The sequence below is a fragment of the Xyrauchen texanus genome, chromosome 16, assembly GCF_025860055.1.
Source record: "Xyrauchen texanus isolate HMW12.3.18 chromosome 16, RBS_HiC_50CHRs, whole genome shotgun sequence".
NCBI classification, from domain to species: domain Eukaryota; kingdom Metazoa; phylum Chordata; class Actinopteri; order Cypriniformes; family Catostomidae; genus Xyrauchen; species Xyrauchen texanus.
Window position 1 is genome coordinate 23,954,754 of NC_068291.1, and position 24,130 is coordinate 23,978,883.

The 24,130-nt window shown below is 39.2% G+C and overlaps 1 protein-coding gene across 5 annotated transcripts in view; it reads right to left on the reverse strand.

Annotated features, from left to right (window-relative positions):
- LOC127656683 (HEAT repeat-containing protein 5A) overlaps nt 1–22,730 on the reverse strand; it is a 44,065-nt gene extending 21,335 nt beyond the window's left edge. For 3 of the 5 annotated variants that reach the window (XM_052145118.1, XM_052145115.1, XM_052145119.1), the window contains exons 1-16: nt 22,599–22,710; nt 21,114–21,346; nt 20,657–20,868; nt 20,431–20,539; nt 17,304–17,453; nt 16,479–16,650; nt 16,054–16,211; nt 15,038–15,287; nt 14,763–14,918; nt 11,683–11,933; nt 9,334–9,445; nt 9,000–9,152; nt 8,663–8,759; nt 7,108–7,217; nt 6,678–6,841; nt 6,186–6,349 (exon numbers count right to left, since the gene is read on the reverse strand). In XM_052145118.1, the coding sequence (XP_052001078.1) occupies nt 6,186–6,349; nt 6,678–6,841; nt 7,108–7,217; nt 8,663–8,759; nt 9,000–9,152; nt 9,334–9,445; nt 11,683–11,933; nt 14,763–14,918; nt 15,038–15,287; nt 16,054–16,211; nt 16,479–16,650; nt 17,304–17,453; nt 20,431–20,539; nt 20,657–20,868; nt 21,114–21,239 (2,384 nt within the window). In that variant the 5' untranslated portion in view covers nt 21,240–21,346; nt 22,599–22,710. Of the gene's footprint in view, nt 1–6,185; nt 6,350–6,677; nt 6,842–7,107; nt 7,218–8,662; nt 8,760–8,999; nt 9,153–9,333; nt 9,446–11,682; nt 11,934–14,762; nt 14,919–15,037; nt 15,288–16,053; nt 16,212–16,478; nt 16,651–17,303; nt 17,454–20,430; nt 20,540–20,656; nt 20,869–21,113; nt 21,351–22,598 lie in introns of all 5 variants that reach the window. The other 2 variants (XM_052145117.1, XM_052145116.1) reach the window with 2 other exon arrangements.
- Nucleotides 22,731–24,130: the final 1,400 nt, after the last annotated feature.

Sequence of the window (24,130 nt, forward strand, 5' to 3'; positions counted from 1 at the left end):
ACAGCTACTTTTGGAGATAAAGGCCTTAAACACTATCATAGCATGGGGCTGGGTGATGTGACAGTATACAACATTGAATGGTACATACAATAGGTGTCTACTGGTAGAATTTTGGCCATACTATTTATACAGCGGAAGATATATTAATCTAGAAAACTATAAAGTAAAGCTGCTGTTTTTGCAATGATGCCAAACTTAATCATTAATTTGCTATGAATGCTCTTTATCTTTTGGTTTGCATGCATTAAGTTCCAAATAAAAAGAGAAAATAATAAAATGACAATTCTATTCAATTCATTGGATCTGAAATGAGCATTAAACACATGGTTATTTTAATATAAACTTCTGTTGTTTCATTGAATTTCGAGTCAAAAATATACTGTGATATACTGTATACTACTACTTACACTTTTGGTCATAACACATTGACATTTACATTTATGCATTTGACAGACGCTTTTATCCAATGCGACTTACAGTGCAATTATTACAGGGACAATCCCCCGGAACAACCTGGAGTTAAGTGCCTTGATCAAGGGCAAGGCATAACACCCACCCCTACCATAGCATATACGTAGCTTAAATATCAAGGGTGGGGAACCAAAGTTTATTCCTTTCGGAAAATGCTCTTGAAAACGTTTCAAACCTCTCAATCAGCTCCCTTGTTCAGTAATCAGGCCACTGGTCAGAGAGTCGGACATTTCTAGGGCTGTCTCAAATTGAAATAGTCGCTCCCTAAAAATTCCTAAAAAAGGGAGCATCGTTGCTCACTATATTCCATAACAGAAAATGTAATCAGATCTTTCGAAATCTCTCAAGTTGTAAGAGGACCAGCGCAAGTGTAAATACGGTGTATGATCTCAAAGCCTTCTTTCTCTTTAAAAAGAAATGCTCTTTCATTAACCTCTTCAACTTTGGGTCATTTTTTCCACATTCAAATTGAAAAGCTCCCATTTACACATACTGTGAACTAATTGCAAAAATGTGTCTAATTGTTTTCACCAACCACCCCAAATAATATTTATTTTTTATTAAACTTTATACATAAACAATATTGTATATGTTTACAATCTTATGGTGAATATTCTAATTTTGTAAGCATGTACAGTTGAAGTCAGAAGTTTACATACACTTAGGTTGAAGTAATTTAAACAAATGTAACCACTCCACAGATTTCATATTAGCAAACTATAGTTTTGGCAAGATGTTTAAGACATCTACTTAGTGCATGACACAAGTAATTTTCCAACAATTGTTTACAGACAGACTGTTTCACATTTAATTTACTATATCACAATTCCAGTGGGTCAGAAGTTTACATGCACCAAGTTAACTCTGCCTTTAAGCATCTTGTAAAATTTCAGAAAATTATGTCAAGCCTAATTTTGATTCTGATAGGCTAATTTGGGTCAATTGGAGGTGTAACTGTGGATGTATTTTAAGGCCTACCTTCAAACTCAGTGCCTCTTTGCTTGACATCACGAGAAAATCTAAATAAATCAGCCAAGACCTCAGAAAAAAAAATTTGTGGACCTCCACAAGACTGGTTCATCCTTGGGAGCAATTTCCAAATGCCTGAAGGTACCACGTTCATCTGTACAAACAATAGTCCTTCAGTATAAACAACATGGGACCATGCAGCCATCATACCACTCAGGAAGGAGACGCATTCCGTCTCCTAGAGATGAACGTAGTTTGGTGCGAAAAGTGCAATCCCCCAGAACAACAGCAAAAGGACCTTGTGAAGATGCTGGAGGACACAGGTAGACAAGTATCTATATCCACAGTAAAACGAGTCCTATATTTACATAACCTGAAAGGCTGCTCAGCAAGGAAGAAGCCACTGCTACAAAACTGCCATAAAAAAGTCAGACTACAGTTTGCAAGTGCACATGGGGACAAAGATCTTACTTTTTGGAGAATTGTCCTTTGGTCTGATGAAACAAAAATGTATCTTTTTGTCCATAATGACCATCGTTATGTTTGGAGGAAAAAGGGTGAGGCTTGCAAGCCGAAGAACACCATCCCCCAACTGTGAAGCATGGGGGTGGCAGCATCATGTTGTAGGGGTGCTTTGCTGCAAGAGGGACTGATGCACATCACAAAATAGATGATATCATGAGGAAGGAATATTATGTGGCTATATTGAAGCAACATCACAAAACACATCTAGGAATTTAAAGCTTGGTCGTAAATGGGTCTTCCAAATGGACAATGACCCCAAGCATACCTACAAAGTTGTGGCAAAATGGCTTAAGGACAACAAAGTCAAGGTATTGGAGTGGCTATCACAAAGCCCTGACCTCAATCCGATAGAAAATTTGTGGGCAGAACTGAAAAGGTGTAAGCGAGCAAGGAGGCCTACAAACCTCACTTAGTTACACCAGTTCTGTCTTGAGGAATGTGTCAAAATTCCAGCAACTTATTGTGAGCAGCTTGTGGAATGCTACCAAAACATTTGACCCATTTAAACAATTTACAGGCAATGCTACCAAATACTAACAAAGTGTATGTAAAAGTGTATGGGGGGATTTTCTCCCCTTTTCTCCCCAATTTTGGCATGCCCAATTCCCAATGCACTCGAAGTCCTCGTGGTGGTGTAGTGACTCGCCTCAATCCGGGTGGCGGAGGATGAATCTCAGTTGACTCCGTGTCTGAGACAGTCAATCTGTGCATCTTATTACGTGTCTTGTGTGGAGGCTCACGCTATTCTCCGTGGCATCCTCGCACAACTCACCATGTGCCCCACCGAGAGCAAGAACCACATTATAGAGACCACAAGAAGGTTAACCCAATGTGACTCTACCCAACTTAGCAACTGTGTAAATTTGTTGCTTAGGAAGCCTGACTGGAGTCACTCAGCACGCCCTGGAGTGGCCAGTATCCAGGTGTGGTAGTCAGCGTCTTTACTTGCTGAGCTAACCAGGCCCCCCAACATTTCACATTCTTAAAATACAGTAGTGATCCTAACTGACCAAAGACAGGGAATGTTTTCCACAATTAAATGTCAGGAATTGTGAAAAACTGAGTTTAAATTTATTTGGCTAAGGTGTATGTAAACTTCTGACTTCAAATGTAATTCTGGTTTATTCACTCCACCTCCCTCCAAATTGTCTTATTTTATTCCACTAGATGGCAGCAAGTTTTTTTTCCCCCCTCTATCACCTTCCATCCCAAAATGCCAATCAGAAATGTAGGTGGAGCTCATTTTATCCCTCAAAGAGGGGATTTTTATTTCACGTACCACCTCCATTGTTTCATTTAATATCTCAGCCTCTTGAGTTGACTAGCAGCTCAATCTAGCGTCATTAGAAAACTGAGATCCCTTTGTGATGATGTATTTTATCATCAACAGCTTATAACATATTTCTGATTATTTGTTTAGCATGCTTTACCTACTGGATCTCAAATTTTGTTCTGGACACTTGCATACAATTTTGGATTATTCACACAAGCTCACACTTATCTTCACAGAAAAGTAAAAAATAGCTCTTTTTTTTAAAAAAGCAGGTATTAAGTTTTTAGCTGTTTGGGGCTTACAGTAGCAGTGATTGGCGCATACAAGAGACGTTTGTATTTGATGTCTTACAGAAATCATATTTTACTTTGTGATTCTTTTGAAAAGCTTTAGAAACTGTGGTATTAGTTTAACAAATAAACTGTTCAGTCAGATTCCTGAAAATGAGAGCTTTCTTTTGATATTCGATTTTTCTCAGGTCCCCAGAGTTTAAGAGTTTAATAATTTTCAATGTGGACATTTTCATTTTTTAAATATTAGAGTTGTTAAAAGAAGATTAGAACTACACTCCTTTGTGCAATTCTTTTTTCATTTGTCATTTATCTTAAATAAAAACAATGAACATTTAATATCTACAATGAAAATGCACAATATTGTTATTTATAAAGCGATGTTGCTGATTAATACCAGTTGTGTTTAAAAGCACGATCTCACAATCGTGTCACAGGTGAATGAGTCATAAGTGTCCCAATGCTCAGTGGATCAACACCCTTCCTAGTGCCCGAATTTGTGTTCACAACATACTTATTCACGACATAGGGGGCAAGAGAGCTGATTGAGTCAACAGCATGCTTCTAGAAAACTGAAGATCTTTATCACTCTTCAATTCAAAAAAAGAAAGAAAAAACTCTTGGCAAGCTGCTAGCGGTGCATCAAGGGATGAAGGGTGCATTGCAGGAAGACGGGTGGCCTCAATATGGTCAGTATCATTTCCTCTCCACTGTTGCATTTACATATATATATATACACACTCACCTAAAGGATTATTAGGAACACCTGTTCAATTTCTCATTAATGCAATTATCTAATCAACCAATCACATGGCAGTTGCTTCAATGCATTTAGGGGTGTGGTCCTGGTCAAGACAATCTCCTCAACTCCAAACTGAATGTCAGAATGGGAAAGAAGGGTGATTTAAGCAATTTTGAGCGTGGCATGGTTGTTGGTGCCAGACGGGCCGGTCTGAGTATTTCACAATCTGCTCAGTTACTGGGATTTTCATGCACAACCATTTCTAGGGTTTACAAAGAATGGTGTGAAAAGGGAAAAACATCCAGTATGCGGCAGTCCTGTGGGCTGAAAATGCCTTGTTGATGCTAGAGGTCAGAGGAGAATGGGCCGACTGATTCAAGCTGATAGAAGAGCAACTTTGCCTGAAATAACCACTCGTTACAACCGAGGTATGCAGCAAAGCATTTGTGAAGCCACAACACGCACAACCTTGAGGCGGATGGGCTACAACAGCAGAAGACCCCACCGGGTACCACTCATCTCCACTACAAATAGGAAAAAGAGGCTACAATTTGCAAGAGCTCACCAAAATTGGACAGTTGAAGACTGGAAAAATGTTGCCTGGTCTGATGAGTCTCGATTTCTGTTGAGACATTCAGATGGTAGAGTCAGAATTTGGCGTAAACAGAATGAGAACATGGATCCATCATGCCTTGTTACCACTGTGCAGGCTGGTGGTGGTGGTGTAATGGTGTGGGGGATGTTTTCTTGGCACACTTTAGGCCCCTTAGTGCCAACTGGGCATTGTTTAAATACCATGGCCTACCTGAGCATTGTTTCTGACCATGTCCATCCCTTTATGGCCACCATGTACCCATCCTCTGATGGCTACTTCCAGCAGGATAATGCACCATGTCACAAAGCTCGAATCATTTCAAATTGGTTTCTTGAACATGACAATGAGTTCACTGTACTAAAATGGCCCCCACAGTCACCAGATCTCAGCCAAATAGAGCATCTTTGGGATGTGGTGGAACGGGAGCTTTGTGCCCTGGATGTGCATCCCACAAATCTCCATCAACTGCAAGATGCTATCCTATCAATATGGGCCAACATTTCTAAAGAATGCTTTCAGCACCTTGTTGAATCAATGCCACGTAGAATTAAGGCAGTTCTGAAGGCGAAAAGGGGTCAAACACAGTATTAGTATGGTGTTCCTAATAATCCTTTAGGTGAGTGTATATATATATAATAATGCATGAGACAGGGCCTGAACAGCCCCATATTATGCAAATTTGGCTATGCCGCATATGAAAGTGCTTCAAAAAGCCTCTGGTCCTCATTAAGACAAGTTCCAGCAAGCATTATCCTATCAATAACAGCATCAGTTACATCTAACAATTCAAATGACTTTACTTTATTGATGTTTATCAACATGGACGATTAGTGTACACAAATCCACATTTCAGGGAACATAACGTAAAACAAACAAACAAACTATACAAACACGGAATAAAATGTGGGGCACTATGTGTGCAACTCAATCATTAGGGGAAAAAAAGGTATTATAAAGCTTCAGAAAACAAGTATATAGACAACAGCTGATTAACTATTCATTTATGTTTAACAGTTCATCAGGGTTACTTGATAGTTTGCACATACAAACTATTCATTGCATAGTTTGCATAAAGGTCCCATATAAATGTACTGAATGATCTGAAGTCTTTGTGGACCTCAGTGTATCGCTTGTTTTCTCAAAGATCCTTTCAATTGAGCTAACATAAAGCCACTCCAAAGTGAGAGCCCTCAAACACACATAATAAAACAAACACACACACAAGCGAATGGCAGAAAGCTATTAAAAAAGCCACATCTTTGCGACAGACCATCATATCAACCAACAGAGCAGGAGGTACTCTGGTGATGGTGAACATACCTCTGCTGGATGCCCAGGTGGGGGAAAATGACTCCAAATAGCTGGACAGCTGCTGCTGTTAGAGCAGAGGCTGGAGGGAGGGGGGTGGGAACCTTCTGAGTCTTCTCAAAAATGGTAAAAGGGTCATACTCTAAAGTCCCACCTCCAGAACCACCTCCATGGAGCTTCAAACAGACAAATACAAGATGAACAAACACAACTGGGTATAAAATGAAAGTTCAACCAAAAATGAAAATTCTGTCATCATTTATTCAGTCACCATTGTATGTAAAAATGTGCAATGAAAATAAACATTGACTAAGGCTAACATTCGGTCTAACATCAATTATGTGTTCCACTGAAGAAAGAAAGTCATTGAGTTTGGAACAATATGAGGATGAATAAATGAGGACAGAATATTCATTTATTTATAGCTTTAATCCATCCATCCATCACGATCATGTTAGTGATAACATTTGGTCATTATGAAGCTGAACTGGCTGTGATGCTGACCTGCTCCTCGATATAGTGCTGATCCATATCCTGTAGTCCTGGTCCCAGCAGTGCCAGGTCTTGGCTGAAGCACAGAGTAGGCAGCAAGTTCAGCTCGGCGCATGTGGTGATTTCTGGCCCAGTCAAATCATTCAGCAGCTGCTTCAACACTGTGCCAAAGCTCTCTGAGCCAACAAAACCAAATTAAAAGTAAACAAAACAAGGTATGGGCAATCAAATGGCTGACCTTCCATATCTGATTATGAGTTATGTAAATGAGAATCCAATCAGCTCTCTTGGATTTCAAAGCACATTATGATGCATCTTAAATGTAACTTTTTACCTCACTACTAAGGAAAAAACCACCCATAAAAGGCTCAAAATACATAAAATATCACCCAGCAGCACATTATCCAGGCCGACAGTCTTTTTCATTTTATATTTTGCTTACCTTCATAAGTTTTAGGCTGTAGCAATGTGAGGATCTCATACACTCTCAATCTGAAGACAGTGGCAGCATTTTTTATCTGGTTTCCGTAGGATTTGATGAGCAAGGGCAGCCTAAATGAGGAGATGGGCACTAAATATCATATCATATAATTATCTTCTAATGCAGTCTATTAGAACATCCTGTCTATTAGGATAGTTGACATGAAATCCTTTTGGAAAGTTGGTCCTGCGGTGTGATATGATATATTCCATCTAAAACAATTTAAAACAGCATTGTACCAGTATAAGGACGGGCGAGGAGGTGGTGGGAACCGACTGAACAGTCAACGTAAAATTTAATTATAGAAATTAACTTAAAACAACATAAAACATAATAATAAAGACACACACGCAACATAGCCATGTGCGTCTCTCTCTAGAACTGCCGTCTGCGGCTCCCCTTTATCTCACTCTCCCGCTGATCATGGCCCGGCCACACCCTCCTCCTCGTCACACACCTCCCCCGCCCGATTCAGGACGGGGCGCCACCGGTCTGACTAACACCCCCCCAATATCTGGAGGGGAGACGCTTCCCTTCCAGCCATTCTGTCAGCCAGTGGTCCACCCCGCCTCCTGTGAACCTGGGGGGGGGAAGAGGTGAGGCATAAGGAGAGGGAAAGGGCAAGCGGAGACACACAGAGAGAGAGAGAAGAAATTGTTCGCTGGCTCCCGGACGCGCTGTTGCCCGGTCCTCAACTGCTCCTCTGCCAGACACCAGCTCGCTCCTCCCCTGGCAGATGGCAGCGAGTCCTCTAGCCCCTGGCGGACAGAACCGCTCCTCCCTTTCTTCGGCGAACGGCAGCGATTCCTTCAGCTCTCGGCGGACGGCAGCGACCACTCAGTCACCAGGCAGACGGCCGTGGCTGCTCCCCTGGCAGATGGCAGCGACGAAAACTCCAGGACAGCGCATCCTTCCTCCCTCCTGAGTTTTGGCACCACTGTAACAGTTTAAGGATGGGCAAGGAGCGAGGGACGAGAACCGGCTGAACAGTCAACATAAAGGTTTACTGATAAAAATGTACTTAAAAACAACATAAAACAAACTAACACAGACACACGTGAAATGCGGCCACGTGCATCTCTCTCGAACTTGAACTGGTGTCTACGGCCCCTCTTTATCTCGCTCTCGCGCTGATCATCTGATTCAGAGCCGGCCATGCCCTCCTCCTCATCACAAACATGTTGCTAATTCTTTTATAATTGCTATGAATGAAGCTTTTAGACAGCATATTAACTGACAGACTGCATTGAATATTTGTACTTTATGAAATATTTTTGTCACACCACAGGACAATTTAAAATGTGTAAATGCAAAAAAATAATAATAAGTAAAAATAAAAGAAATGGTGACAGTTGTGGTTTTTAATATATACACTTTCGCTTATACATTTATATACATTTTAACTTAAAATATTGATGTTGATAAAGAAAATGTTCATGGATACTTTTTGCATCAACTACCCATAAATAACTTTATGGTGCTCAGTTTTTGTATGAAACAACCAAGAAGCACTCACTGAGTGAGCAGGGCCACTGCACAGGACAAGAAAGGAAGCAGACGACTGATGACATCTTTAAGGAGGTCTTTGCAGTGCACAAAAAGACTCTTCATAGCTAAAATGGGAAATGACACACATGCATAACAGACGTAAAGAACACAAACTATATAGACCAAATATCCTGATAGATGTTTCTTTCTGTTTTAAGTAAAGCAAAGAGCTGAAAACAAAGTTTATTACTGTGATGTCAAGGGAGCAGATCAGCAGATGGACTGATACACACTGAAGAGTGAAAAAAGAAAAAGAGACAGGAGTGAGAAGCCTGTAAGACTTGGGAGGTGTAAAAGATTCTCACCACACAATGCTCCTGCTCGGCCCTCCAGGGTCACCTGCCAGGTAAAGGAGTCTCCACGCCGCAGCTCACTCTCCAAGTCCTTCACAGACTGCGGGAAGGCACATTTCCATAGTAACAGCATTCGAGGCAGGTGATGCTCCACTACAGTCGGACCTTGAAGAAAACAATCAGAAAGAAGGAAGCTTGAAATAGCTTTCTGCGGGTCTAACAAAGCCTTGACTGCAAAGAAAAGGCAAAATTGTAGCTCACTGGCTGTTATGATGTAGTATCTATTGTCAAATCTTGTCAATGTGGACATTCTGAAATTAAACAAAGCCTGAGGATTTATTCTTACCCAGTGTAGAGAGAGCACCGAGTAGTAGCCAGCCTCCTTGAATGCGCTGGATGGAGATTCTACTGTTCTGAGCGGCAGAACGCAGGAGATCTTCAGCCAGGGTCAAAACGACCTGCATTCAGTCCATCAGAATCAAGTTAAACAGTGTTCAAATAAGTGTTCATCATATAAGAAATATAGTCGCAAATATGACACCAATAATAGTTATGAGGAAGACAGATGATCATGTGAGGGACATAATTCCATGGATTTTTGGTATTAAATTTTTTTTTGAAATTGGGAATAATTCTGCTTTCCCCTTAAATTACACTATTACAGTATTTTTCTCATTAAAATGTTTACCCTAAAATAAATAGGACAGAATACTGTTTTTTTTTTAATATATTTAAAATCATGTACACTCACATGAAGACTCCAGACATATTAGAAGCCTAAGAAAATCTGTTTTGTTTTACATGGAGTGGGTCACCTCATGGGGGCAACTAAATTGAAATCACATGACCAACCAAATACAAATTTGATCAGACACTTTCATTTATGAAAAACATTCCTCATGGCTCACTGCGAACAGTGCATTTTAATTTTTTTTTACAATGGCAACTGTAACTGAAAACTCTTGCTTTTGTGTAATGCTGGATTCACGCCTCTTGGTGTCAGTAAAAGTGCTAAGCGACTGCCAAATATGCATTAACTAAAAAATACTAAGTGTAGTGTTGCCATGATATCACAATTTCAGTAGTTGATACCAGTGAAATGTCATGGTTCTAGATACCTATTTCAATACCACAGCAAAAATATACTAATATGGGTAATCCGCTATTGAACACACTCCTTTAACCTATTTAAAGTAACATTTCAAAGTGTAAACGATTAATGCGTGTTTCCTTCAAGTATTTCTAATTTAAGTATGCACTGCTTAAGTGTTTTTAGTAAGGTCCCTACTGAAAATATTTCCTTTTTTATTATTATTATTTTTCCAGAATTTTCCAGTTTTAATTTCATCATCAAAATTGTGTCTAATCAAATTAACTATTTTTTTTTTCTAAGTTCTCGTGGTGGCGTAGTGACTCAATCCGGGTGGTGGAGGACGAATCTCAGTTGCCTCCACGTCTGAGACAGTCAACCCGTGCATCTAATCACGTGGCTTGTTGAGCGCGTTACCATGGAGGCACAGCACGTGTGGAGGTTTCACGCCATCCACCGCGGCATCCACGCACAACTCACCATGTGCCCCAAAATTGTGTCTAATCAAATTAACTATTTTTTTTTCCCTAAGTTCTCGTGGTGGCGTAGTGACTCAATCCGGGTGGTGGAGGACGAATCTCAGTTGCCTCCACGGTCTGAGACCATCAACCCGTGCATCTAATCACGTGGCCCCACTGAGACCGAACCACATTATGTGGTTCATTATACCACATGTGACTCTACCCTCCCTAGCAACTGGGTCAATTTGGTTGTTTAGGAGACCTGGCTGGAGTCACTCAGTACTCAAATTAACTCTTAAAACTTAAAAAAATAAAAAAAACTGTTATATACGGTTAACATATCATTGAACTTTTTAACAAACTGTATTCAGTATCATTATTAATTATGATTAATTTTACTATACTGACTACTATATTTTACTATACTTTAATATATTTCTTGCCTTTATTTTAAATCACGCTTTTAATTTAGCATGTGGTTTAGATGTAAACTTCACTTCTACTGATGGATAAACAGTTTGCTACATGGCCCAGTTTGATCGTAGAAGAGCAAATGCTGTGTTTAAATATTTAGTCTTCATGTGCTGCACACTTCACAGTGGTTTAGTGCTCTGCTTTGTCAACTCATACAAGGCAAGTCTGTGGAGTTTCCAGTGTATGAGCAGTCGGCTTCGCATATTCATTTAAAGAACAAAGCTAACACAGACTAAGACTGCAGCCTTTCGCAGTTTAATAATAACACTAGAATACATCACAATTTTAATTTGATTAATTGTTCATTTCAGTTTAAAAGGAGTAAAAGAGCACACGCTCAATTAAGCGCGTGAGCATTTGAAAGCAGTCATGTGTCAGTCAGACAGCATGCAGGTATTAGATTGAGTCTGTGCTCGGTACTGCAGGAACACTGGTATCATGACATCTTTTTATTTTATTACCGACTTGGTACCGAAGTACAGATTCTATTGACAACAATAATTGATTGTACATTTAAGATTTGAGTGTTAACTACAACTGCAAATCTTGTGATACTGGATAAAATGTAACCCAAATATCACCAAAAATAACTGAAAACAAAAAGACAAACAATGCAACTATGTGCTCAAAGGAGCCATGGGACACATGTAGACACAGATCTTATTCACACCTTGCCCTTGGAGTGTGGTATTCCCAGTGGACAGAGCTGTACAGCTCCAAGCAGAGCTGCAATTGCAGCACTATACCCAGCCAGAGCCTCAGGGCATGACTTCAGGGCATTCAGTCTCTCTGCACAGCGGTCTAGCAACACAGCCACCTGAGCAGGCATTGCTACGGCAACATTTCGAAGGCACCAAGCAGCAGCCAGACGGGCAGATGCATTGGGGTGGAGGAGAACAGAGATCACAGTGTCCAACATCCCTGTGAGAAAGAATGAAAAATAGAATGAGAAAACCTATTATACTTCACATAAATGCAGCTTTAGTAAAAATCAGGATATCATAGATTAGCAATCTGAGATCAATTAAACACTTTCTGGATTTTTTATACAGCTTGTGTCTCTAAAACAGGCTGGATGTATTAAATCTGCAGTTGAAGGAACTTTCAATGCTCACTACTTCATATTGGTTATACTGTGACCCATCCATTAAAAGGCAGATACTCTCACTGGCTGTAGGTATGGGCTTCTTTCAAACACTAATTCTTACATTGAATCCAGAAATACAGCTTTTTTTATGCTCAGAAACACACGCACACATTTAAAATATCCTTCTGTTAGACACAGTTTGATCCTAATAGGTTTCCTCAAACCTCTTCTTTATCACCATCAAAAAGCTGTTTGATAAAGCAGAATGTTGCCCATGCCAATAAAGTCGACAAAATATCAAAACTACCCAATAATTAAAAGGCTAAATACACCAATCAAAAAAGGCAACATCACAACCTACAAAAACATATAAGGATGGCTGCAAATCCCATACATTTGAAGAAAAAAAATAAAATCACTGAACCCTCCACCTGAGTTTAAAACATCCATACACACTATTAGTGGTGTTTGCTATGGCAAGGATCACTTTTACGATTGCTCATACCCAAGTGTGTTAGCTTTTTCAAATCCCTAACCCCAAGTAATAAACTTCAACGTGTAACTCGTCCTGCATAGTTTTGACATGGGCATGAATGATCCCTCAAATCATGCAGCTTGTTGAGAAGTATGCGATTACTGGCAGCTGCATTTATATTATATTTATACAGTATTATATTACATGTTTATTATATTGCACGAACAACACTTCTTGCTGTCTGTGATGTTAATCTTGTATTTTGTTATTAAAGGGATAGTTCACCCAAAAATTAAAAGCCAGATGAGTATAACTTACTTTCTCCTGCTGAACACAAATGAAGATTTTTAGAAGAATATATCAGTTCTGTAGGTCCATACAATGCAAGTGAATGGTGGCCAGAACTTTGAAGGTCCAAAAAAACATATTGTTCCGTGTTCTCCCCACGGAAAGGGCAACCCAGTGTACAAAAGGATATTACTCAGGTTTTTCTTGGTTCACTTTTGTTTGTTTATTTTTCTCACTAATAAATAACCAGGTAATAAACCTGAGAAAATAAGAAGAATACAACTTTTCAATTTTCATGTGAAGAAAACACAATTCAATAGCCCAATAATAATAATAATAATAATAATAACAACAATATGCAACAATAAATAACATTAATCAAAATACTAATTATAACAATATTAATATGCTATAATAATAATTTCACAATTATCATATACACGTTTCACACTTTACATTATACACCATACTCAAATCCTACCAAACCTCTGCAAGCAAGAAACTACAATTCCCAGAATGCTCCGCGGCAAACCAGGAAGAATAACATTACTCACATTAAATACCGTTCCGCGATTCATACTTCAAACATTTATAAATTCAAATAAAGTAAACAACTGGACATGTCTAGTATAGCGATGTTCTAAGTAAGTCTAATGTTAGCTTTGTCTCACGGTTACCTCGTCAACTTATAACTTTGAAGCATAGCGATATATTTATCAGTCAACTCACGTTAGATTGTTTAGATCTACCGGAGCATAGCATTATCTTTAACGTGAAACGGACACAAACACAGACAACAACATAGCATGGTGACAGCAGACAACATGAAGCGTATATCATAAAGCAGACAAGAAACATTTAAAATTAAGAGAGCTCACCAAGTGGCTGCACACCGGATTGAAGTCATTATAGATTCAATGAATCGCGCTTCCTTTTCACACAGTGAACTCCGGTCACATGTTCCACAGCACACTCATCTCTTAAAGAGGCACTACACCATTAGGCTACTAACCTCAAACATTCCTTATAACAGTTGTAACTTTAATGTAATGTACACATTTGAATTAAACATAAATAAATAATAATAAAAAATAACAAACTCCACAGAAAACACAACACATATAAAGGCAGCATAAAAGAAATTCATATGGCTCCAGTGTTTAAATCAATATATTCAGAAGAGATATGTTAAGTGTGGGTAAGAAATCGATCAATATTCAAGTAATTATGTTACTATAAATCTCCACTTTTCACATTCTTCTTTTGTTTTGGTGATTTGCAATCTTCATGCATATCACCACCTATGAGAGTTTATATATATATATATATATTACTTATGAAGATTTAGATTAAACCACTGGAATCGTATGGATACTTTTAAGCTGCCTTTATGTGCTTTTTGGACCTTCAAATTTCTGGTCACCATTCACTTGTATTGTACGGATCTACAGAACTGAAATATTCTTATAAAATTAAAAAAAAAAAAAAAACACCAGAAGAATAAGTCATTCACATCTGGGATGGCATGAGGGTGAGTAAATGATGACAAATTTTCATTTTTGTGTGAACTAAACCTTTAAGCTGCTGGTTGGATTGAGCCACATAAGATGTTGCTGTACGTGCTACAATGACAATAAAGAAATCTAATCGAATGACATATCCAGATGAAAAAATAATGAATAAACTTACATGGAAGAGACCTGATATCTAGGGACCAAAATATCTTGAGAGATTTGAGCATCTGCTTTTTTGGCTTGGGTCAGAAAGAAATCAACCAAACACTCTAGCAAAAACCTAGCAATGTCCTGGCAACCACCCACCACTTCCATTTTTCTTAAAAATCTGATTTAATGGGGGATCCCAGTGTTTGTTGGTAGTATAGGGGGAATGCATGACAAACCTATGCTAGTGTCCTGCAGCAGAGGGGCAGCGGTGGAGCTCAGATCCTGCAGCAGACTGCCCACCTCCAGGAGGGTACACACCAGAACATGCGGACTAGCTGCTACATCTGCAGGGCTCACTCGCGTCTCCACATTCCCTTCGTGAAGAGCTGCATCTGATACACACATAGACAAACAGATGAAGCTACAGGAGTTAAATGTCTAAATATTCAATATCCTATCAATGTCAATCAAGATCATAAGTGATCTACATATTTGTCCCACAGTCTCTTACCCAAAACCCTCTTCTGTTTGCTGATAATTTGGCAGATCTCCTTGGCAGCTGCAATCTGGGCCTTCTCCCCCAGCAAACTGCCAAGAGTGGCCCGCAGTATGAAGGAGACACAGCAGCGGCAGGCGACAGCATCTGCCATGCACTGTGTCACCCGTGTGTGAGATAGCCACTCCATAAGAAGAGAAAGAAAAGAGGAGAAGTGTGTCTCCAGCCATGCACCGCCCAGAATGGACACAAACACCACACATGTCTGCAAGGAAGAGAGGACATATAGTATTTAAACGTTAAACTAGAGCATTCAAATATATATATAAAAAAAGGATATATTATTGTAAATATACTGTGAAGTCAGTTCTGGAAAAAGCTCTAACATCATTTGTTTGCAGATGCCACAAGTTTTTTTTTCTTCTTGTTGTTGTTAATGCAATGAAATTCACACATTTGTTAAGTCTGACAAGGCGGGGCCTGGGTAGCTCAGTGAATATTGTCGCTGACTACCACCCCTGGAGTCACGATTTCGAATCCAGGGTGTGCTGAGTGACTCCAACCAGGTCTCTTAAGCAACCAAATTGGCCCGGTTGCTAGGGAGAGTAGTGTTAAGTTTCAGACATCAAAAATGTATTTATGCATATGTATACCTCTGTGCTGGATATCAGTTGAATAAGTGACAATCTGTTTAAAATTACACATTACTATTTGCCGAAGGGCAAAAGGGAAGCTCTTATTGTGAAGAAACCAGAAGTGTGTGGGGGTTTTGAGGGGAGCGATTAGTGTTGTGAAAGAAATGGCGGTCAATAAAGTTGTGATCGATTAACTTCTGAAGTGTAACAGGTAGAGTAGCATGGGGTAGCCTCCTTGTGGTCTTGATTAGTGGTTCTCGCTCTCATTGGGGCACATGGTAAGTTTTGTGTGGATCACGGAGTGTAGCAGGTGCCTCAACGTGCTGGGAGTCTCTGCGGTGTCATGTACAAGGATGTATCTCATTAGAAGAGAAGGAATTTAGGAGGACAAATGACCTGTGTGATGCCCACGCGCACTTCTTTGCTGACAGAGCTAGTGCCTTTCAGCATGTCTCCACTGGCCCGCAGGAAGCCAGCTCCTCTCCGAAGAAAACCAGAACTCAGCAGCTCCATCACCTCCTCTAGGGTGTTGCGCTTGGAGCCTGGCCTTGGAGCTGAGACAAGAGATACGGGAACAGGGTAGATAATGAAAAGAAGAGAAGTATGGGAGAGAGAGTGAGAAATGAGTGAGGAAAGAGAGGAGTGAAAGAAAGGCGAGAGGATAAACGATAGAGGAGATTGCAGAGTAGATGTAAGATGAGTGTTACAATTGAAAAAAAGGCAGTATGTGGGGGACATAAAAGAAAGGTTTTCACAATATCCATGGGCAGCTTATTATTGTCTGAGGATGGTACTAACACTACTGAGTACAATCCACCTACCTATAGCCTGTCTGGGCTCCAATGCCGATGCTAGTAAAGTGCCAAGCAGTTTTGAAATGGCAACTCTTACATCATAATTTGAGCCCTCGAAGGCTCGGAAACAAAGAGTGGCCACATTCTCCAGCTCTGTGGACCACAGAAAGACAGCCTCTCTCTGCAGCTCCAGAAGACACTACCAAAGATACATAATTTACACTTTAAATACATCCAGTAATCGAAGGAGTCCATTTATCCTCTCTTTTAAAATGCCAAGAGTGATTAGGCTCAAACAGTTATATCCAACATTATGGACAGGAAAACAAATAATTCATTTACACTACAGCCTAAAGGCATTTGCACACCAAACGCAACTTCTCACCGCAAAAAAAAAAACAGAACAGAATCTTTGAATAGAAGCATTTTCCTATGAAGCATTCACACCTGGTGAAAACATTTGCATGCTGACAAAGCGACTGGCTCGCTAGACAAATTGTTTGCTTGTTTTTCATATTATGATTCCATTATTGTTTGGCAAACTTGTCAAGTTCTTCTCATTTGTGATGGGCAGAGGGTGGACCAGCTGAAAAGTGCTTGGCACCACCTACCATACTGGTGTAAAATTGCTTATAAATTAAGTGTGAATGTGCGATCGCTTTGCATTATCGCATCGCCTCTGGTCTGAAAAGGCCTTATGAAAAATAAATATCTAGATGTTTGACAAGCATAATGCACTCAAATAGGGCGTGCACATCCAAACACACTATTAAATATTGTCAGATATTTTTATTTTTTTGGTCATACAGACATAAGATTAGAAACTGAGGGATTTGGTTAAATAATCAATACCTTTGCAGCAGCACAGCGCACAGCCATTGAGCGATCAGTAAGACAGGTGCGGGCAGCTTTATAGATGTCTCTGTGACAGGACACGGCACTCACACCTAAACCCTTCAGAATCTTCTCAATACACAACATGATCTCACAGCGGCCCTGAGACTGGACACATAATACACACAATGTAACATTAATTTCAGTTATTATCCTCTGGATTACATATAATTAGTCGTCCTTGTCTTCACAGGTGAAGTGCATCATTTGTGTGCTACTTTCTTTAAGTAAACCAACAGACTTGCTACAAATTAATGTCAGGTGGGTCAAAACAATGCTTTGCCAGTGTTTACAATGTTCAATCTATGAACTTCAATCTACAGTTGTCTCTGCATATTAATCTGGGATAAGAATACACACCCTTGAATTGTTTCAAAACTGTCTGACTTTGTTTCTTTAGTGAAACACATAAGGAAATGTTAAGCACCGATTACTTAATTTGAATGGAAAAAAGATGCAATGTAAGTGAGTAGTGGCTAACATTCTGCGTAACAGCATCTTTTGTGATTCACAGAAGAATAAAATGTAACTATTGTGTGAACTTTTCCTTTAACGTTTGAAAAATTACACACTTATTTTAAATAAACAACCATGGCACAATCACAGAAGTAAAAACTACCTTCCATTTCTTCACTGAGAGGCACTTAAAGGGATAGTTCACCCAAAAATGACAATTCTCTCATCATTTACTCACCCTCATGCCATCCCAGATGTTCTTTCTTGTGCAGAACACAAACTAAGATTTTTTAGAAGAATATCTCAGCTCTGCAGGTCCATAAAATGCAAGTGAATGTTGATCAGACCTTTGAACTTCCAAAAAGCAGATGAAGTCAATATAAACATAATCCTTCAGACTCTAGTGGTTTAATCAATGTCTTCTGAAATGATTGTTTGTTTTGGGTTACAAAAGACTAGGGCTGCCCCGACCAAAGATTTTCCTAGTCGACTATTAGGCGTTAATTTAAGCCATTAGTCGACTAGTTGTCACACGTTTATGATATTAATTTAATTACTTAAATATATTTTGGGGGGCATCAGAAAATAGTTTAAGTTCCAGGGCTGAGAAAGAATGCTATAAGTAACACTGCGAACACTGTTCTACTGTACATTACAGAGAAATACTTCATAATAATAATCCTTTAAAATATACATTTTACAAGTCCACGCATAAAGCCACAGTGACACCGGCAAAAGCGGTAATGATTCTGAATGTGTCGGAAAAACCAGCAAGGAGACTGTCTGAACATTTTGTTAATTTATAGAGAGAAATGCACATTAGGGTTGTGCCGACAGATGATGATCTCTGGGATCAATGATGGTCAGAGTGACCGCCATTAGCTGATGCCTTTGACCATGTCGACAATATGTGGCTTGTTTTCCCATTAATATATTAAATTGTTATTATTATTATCAAATTAATATTAAAAACATTTTGCCCGTAGAAACACAGACACGTGCTTGAAGAAACACTTTATTATATTATTAAGAACAGATGACAGAAAAGCCGTCTATGCGCATGTATGACACGCTGATACGGAGTCGTGCGGTCTCGTGGAACACGCGCATGTAAAAGGTTCTCCCTCTTTCTTTGTTTCGGTCTTCTTAATTTTTTTTATTTGCAAGAACAGTATCATCTAGGAGTTCTGCGAATGACCTCTGATATCTCCGCTCAGGTGGTGTTTTGAGTTCAGTTCACTTTATTTCCAAAGAGCAGTTCATTGTGGACGCAACTCTGCAGCCTGTAAAATAATACAGAATATATAAAATAACACAAAAACACTTTCACCTCGAACCATGATTTATATTTCAGTGATTATTATCATCATTATAATTATTATTTTTACATTTAGAATTGTTTTTATGTCTTCATTTGTGCAAGTAATTTTCCGCCTGCATGTTTAGGCGGAGACTTGCCTGATGTTAAATAGAAAGGCGGTTACATATATATATATATATATATATATATATATATATAATTATTTTATCACTTTATTATTTATGTATTTGCTTTTTCATTTCGTTTGGAGTGCAATTTGAATTTAGAAATTGATTGATTTAAGTTTTTCATTTTTTAAATAAATGAATTAAACTTTCAATGCAAAATCACAAAAGCAAGAATACTCACTGATCCCTCAGCCCTGGGATTGCCGATGTAATTGGATATTACGATATATAATGTGAAGGAGGGAACAAAACAAATGTATTCACACACATTATGTATTTTCATGGACAACGAAATACCCGGCCGGTAGAGAGTGCACAGATGAAGTAGATTCTTTTTCCTGCGACCAACCGACCAATCAAAACTTGGTCGACCAAAACTCCGCTCATCGACTAACGTTTGGTCGACTATCAGGGGGCAGCCCTAAAACAGACCAAAATATAACTCTTTTCCTATCAAATTTAATTTATTTATAAAGCATGATTAAAACTATTTAACAATGTGCTGTACAATAATCAAATATAAAACAACTATTAATAGCACTAATATGTATCACAGTACATCTTGACAGCAGTCTCATTGGCGATCATGATTTTAAGCCTGATTACACTTCCTATACCATCATCTAGCTCTGTGCATGTGTCAAGCACAATGAAGTGTAATCAAGCTTGAAATCATGATGGTGCCTAGGGACTGCAATGACAAGATGTACTGTGAGAAAAAAAAAGATATATTTTAGATATATAGTCTGATGGATAATGTTTATGCTGACTTTATATCCTTTTTGCAGCTTCAAAAAGGCCTGATCACCATTCACTTGCATTGTATGGGCCTACAGAGCTGAGATATTCTTTTAAAAATCTTTGTTTTTGTTCTGCAGAAGAAAGAAAGTCATACACAAGTGGAATGGCATAAGGGTAAAATGATGACAGAATTTTCATTTTTGGGTAAAGTATCCCTTAACTGTTTAGGTCAAAATAAAGAAAATGTTGTCTGTAATGATTCAAAATACTTGAATTACTGGTCATGCTTTCAAATCATTAGTCACATAAAATGTTATGGCATATTTTTTTTCTAATCAAGGACAATCACATCTCTGCATTTAGCTGAACTGCAAATCACAAACATCTGATCTCAACATACCTCTGCACTCTTCATGGCTTTCAGAAGGTTTGCCACTGTCTCTTTAAATGAGTTGATAAGGAGTCGCCCCAGTTGCTCATACAACACACCCAAACAGGCAACAGCTGCCCTGTAGGGAGCAATAAGTAACAAATCAATCTGTGATAGAAGCCCATCTGCAGCGCATTAGGTGGGGTGTGTGTACGATGAGCATATAGGATGTACATTTATGACGCATTGCACTCACAGTCGTGTAGGCAGGAAGCTGGGCGAGTCGTCCTTGCTCCGGATGATGTCATTGCAGAGGTCCACAGTGAGGCTGCACGTGAGGGAGTCGCCCAACCGGAACACCAGTGCCAGACAATGTGCCAGCAGCCAGCGTGTCGGGGGGCCTGGAGAACTTGTTAGTACCCTTGTCAGCTGCTCCACTAGCTGCTTCTGGTTCTGCTTCACATCAGCCTGCCTCACAAATAAGACAACAACATATTGTTCAGTTGATTGGCAGACAAACATACTTTTGTGGGTTTGTTGGCCTTTCACCATTAAGAAACAGACAGACACTTAAAAAGCCCGGTGGATAGGCACAAAAATAACCAGAGTCTGTTCAAAGTGGCTTCTTGTCTATGTGTGAGAGAGAGAGACAGACAGAACGAATCAGCATTTCTTCTCAAACAGAGAGCTTTTTGTAAGAGCACTCAACTCACCCGGTCTGTTGCGGGGAGCAGCTTTTTGAGGAAATGCAGCCACTCAAAAACAAACTCGGGCCTCTGCTGCTCCCTCAGCTGACTGCAGGCTTCTTCATTGAGCAGTAAACTATGAGCCTGCTCCATCCTTGCACCTCGTCTCCCTTTCTCTCCAACTTTTCACCTGAGACCCCAACCAGATTGACAGCATCAGCTGCTGTCTCTCACTTAAAAAACCTTCCCAACACCTCCATCTACCTTTGAACAAACCAGAAGTGACAAACATAAAACACAAGTTTGCCACAAATGATATACCATGTTGAAATAAGGAACTTATGCAAGTAATATGACTCTAAAATACACGAAGCTGCATTCACAGATAAGGATGTACATCATTTCATAACTTCTACATTGAGTTTAGAGTCTATAAACCAATGTGGAAAGGTCTGTAGGTTCATTTCTGTTATGGATTTAAATCAGTTTTCCATTTGTATGCCCCTCATACAAGTCTTAATATAAATGGATAAAATATTAAACTATTAAATATTTTAAAATTAAAAAATATTAAACAAAGACGGAAATATAGAAAACTAATATTTCAGAGCTCAAAAAGGTACAGAATAACAGGAATGAGCCTGTAAACATAGCACAGACCAGTTTATAAATGTTGTATAACACACGGCACAACCCCTCTTTAAAAAGTACCTTGTAAAGTAATATGTTGCCATTATAAATAATGCATTGTGCACACTGGACTTGAACAGTCTAAATACACACACACACACACACACACACACACACACACACACACAAAGAAAAACATCAGACCACACATCTAGGACTAGACAAGATCTCATTCAACATTATACTATATTTGCATGTTTTATTCCAGAGCTCAAACTATTGGATTTTTCTTGTGTGGTGCATGATGAATGAGACAGCCAGGACAGACTTTTATGAGCCCCCTCACACTTTTCTTCTTTATTTCAGGTTTATTTTCTGCATGGCAGTTTGCAAAGTGAAGATTTGGCTGGTTACGTTCAGTCCAGCTGTGACCGCAGTGAATCAAACCGTCATCTCATAAATAAAAGGAATGTGGCAATGGCGGATATTTAATTTGTTCTGTATTAACCTGTAACTTTCTGTTTGCTCACTCGATAAATACATGATCACATTTATTGGCCACAAAAAAAGTATTTGTGGTGTTTGTTTTGATCTTTTTCTGGTGTTTATTGCCGACTCCCGGCTAAATGAACAGGGCTTCCAGCTAACCCGCTTCACGGTAAACATAACAAAAGGACATTTATGTTGTAATACTTGTTTTTAACTAAATATACAACACACCCTAAAATGAATATGTTGTTGTCAGTTATTTAGTCCGTGTAGAGATAATGTAACTCTAATGCTAGCAAATGCTAACCAATTCGTTGACGTGCTAGCAAGAGAGGTCTTCAAAAACCAATTACGTGCTTTAAAATGAAAGTATCACGAGCAAAGGTGTATTACCTGCTAAATGCACCAACTATTGCCGGAGGGGAACGGTGGTGAGAAAGGGGATATCCCTATTCAAGTCGACCGTTTGTGATTCCTCAAAGACATATGCTCGCTTGAAAGCGCGAGTCAAACTATGAGGTAAGCGCAGCCACGTTAAAGAGAAAGCATGACCTTGAATGACCGCTAGAGGGAGAAATACAGTATTGGCTTACTGGTTGCGTCACCAAAACTAGTGAGAATGAACAGAAAAACAAATGGTAGCTCTTTTTGCACATCTAAGATGATCAATAAAGCATTGATTAATACACAAGTTAATTGACTTCAGTTCAGCTAAATAAAACAGAATTAGACAAACATATATTCACAATGAAATCACAGTACAGTAAGTTCAAAGAGATAAAACATGAAACAAAGGCAACCGGAGTAAACACAAAATCCAGTTTTCAAATATTTTTTTATGCCAAAAAGTTTTCCAACACCTTATACTTAATAGCTGGCAGTGCAATCTTTAGCAGCAACAACTGCTACCAAACGCTTCTTGAATCTTGGCCCACTCTTATATGCAGAACTGCTTTAATTCAGCCACACTGGAGGGTTTTCGAGCATGTCCTGCCACAGCATCTCAATAGGGTTCAAATCAGGACTACAGACTACTCCAAAACATTAATTTAGCTTCTTTTGAGCCATTCAGAGGTGAACTTAGTCCTATGTTTTGGATCATTGTATTGCTGCATAATCAAGTTGCGATTGAACTTCAACTCATGGACTGATGACCGAACGTTCTCCTTTAGGATGTTCTGGCAGAGAGCAGAATTCATGTTTCCCTCAATTAATGCAAGAAACAGACTCACTCTCTGTCTTCAAAAATGTCTAAAAACACATCTTTTCCATTAGCACTTACTGTAACCATTCACTCATGATAAAACAAGTAAAATTAGAAATATACTTGTTGCACTAATCTGTCTTGAATACTATTCTAATGCTAGTGAAACTTTGTAATGTAACAGTTTTTGTACCACTGTCTCCTTAAGATGAATAACTTATGGTATATTATTCCTCTTTTGTATGTCTCTTTGGATAAAACTGTCTGCCAAATGAATAAATGTAAGTCGCCCTGGAGCAGCAAAGCATCCCCACACCATCACACTACCACCGCCATGCTTGACCGTAGGTATTATGTATTTTTTGTGGAATTCAGTGTTTGATTTATGCCAGATGTAATGGGACCCCTTTCTTCCAAACAGTTCCACATACGACTCTTCAGTCCACAGAACATTCTACCAAAAGTTTTGAGGATCATCAAATATTCAGACGAGCCTTAATGTTTCTTCTGGGTTAATAGTGGTTTTCAACTCGCCACTCTTCCATGGATGCCATTTTTGGCCAGTGTCTTTCTGTTAGTGGAGTCATGAACAGTGACCTTTACAGATACGAGAGAGGCCTGCACTTCCTTGGATTTTGTCCTTAACTTTGTTGTGACGTCCTATATGAGTCATCACTGTGCTCTTGGGGGAACTTTGGAAGGTCGGCCACTTCTGGGATGT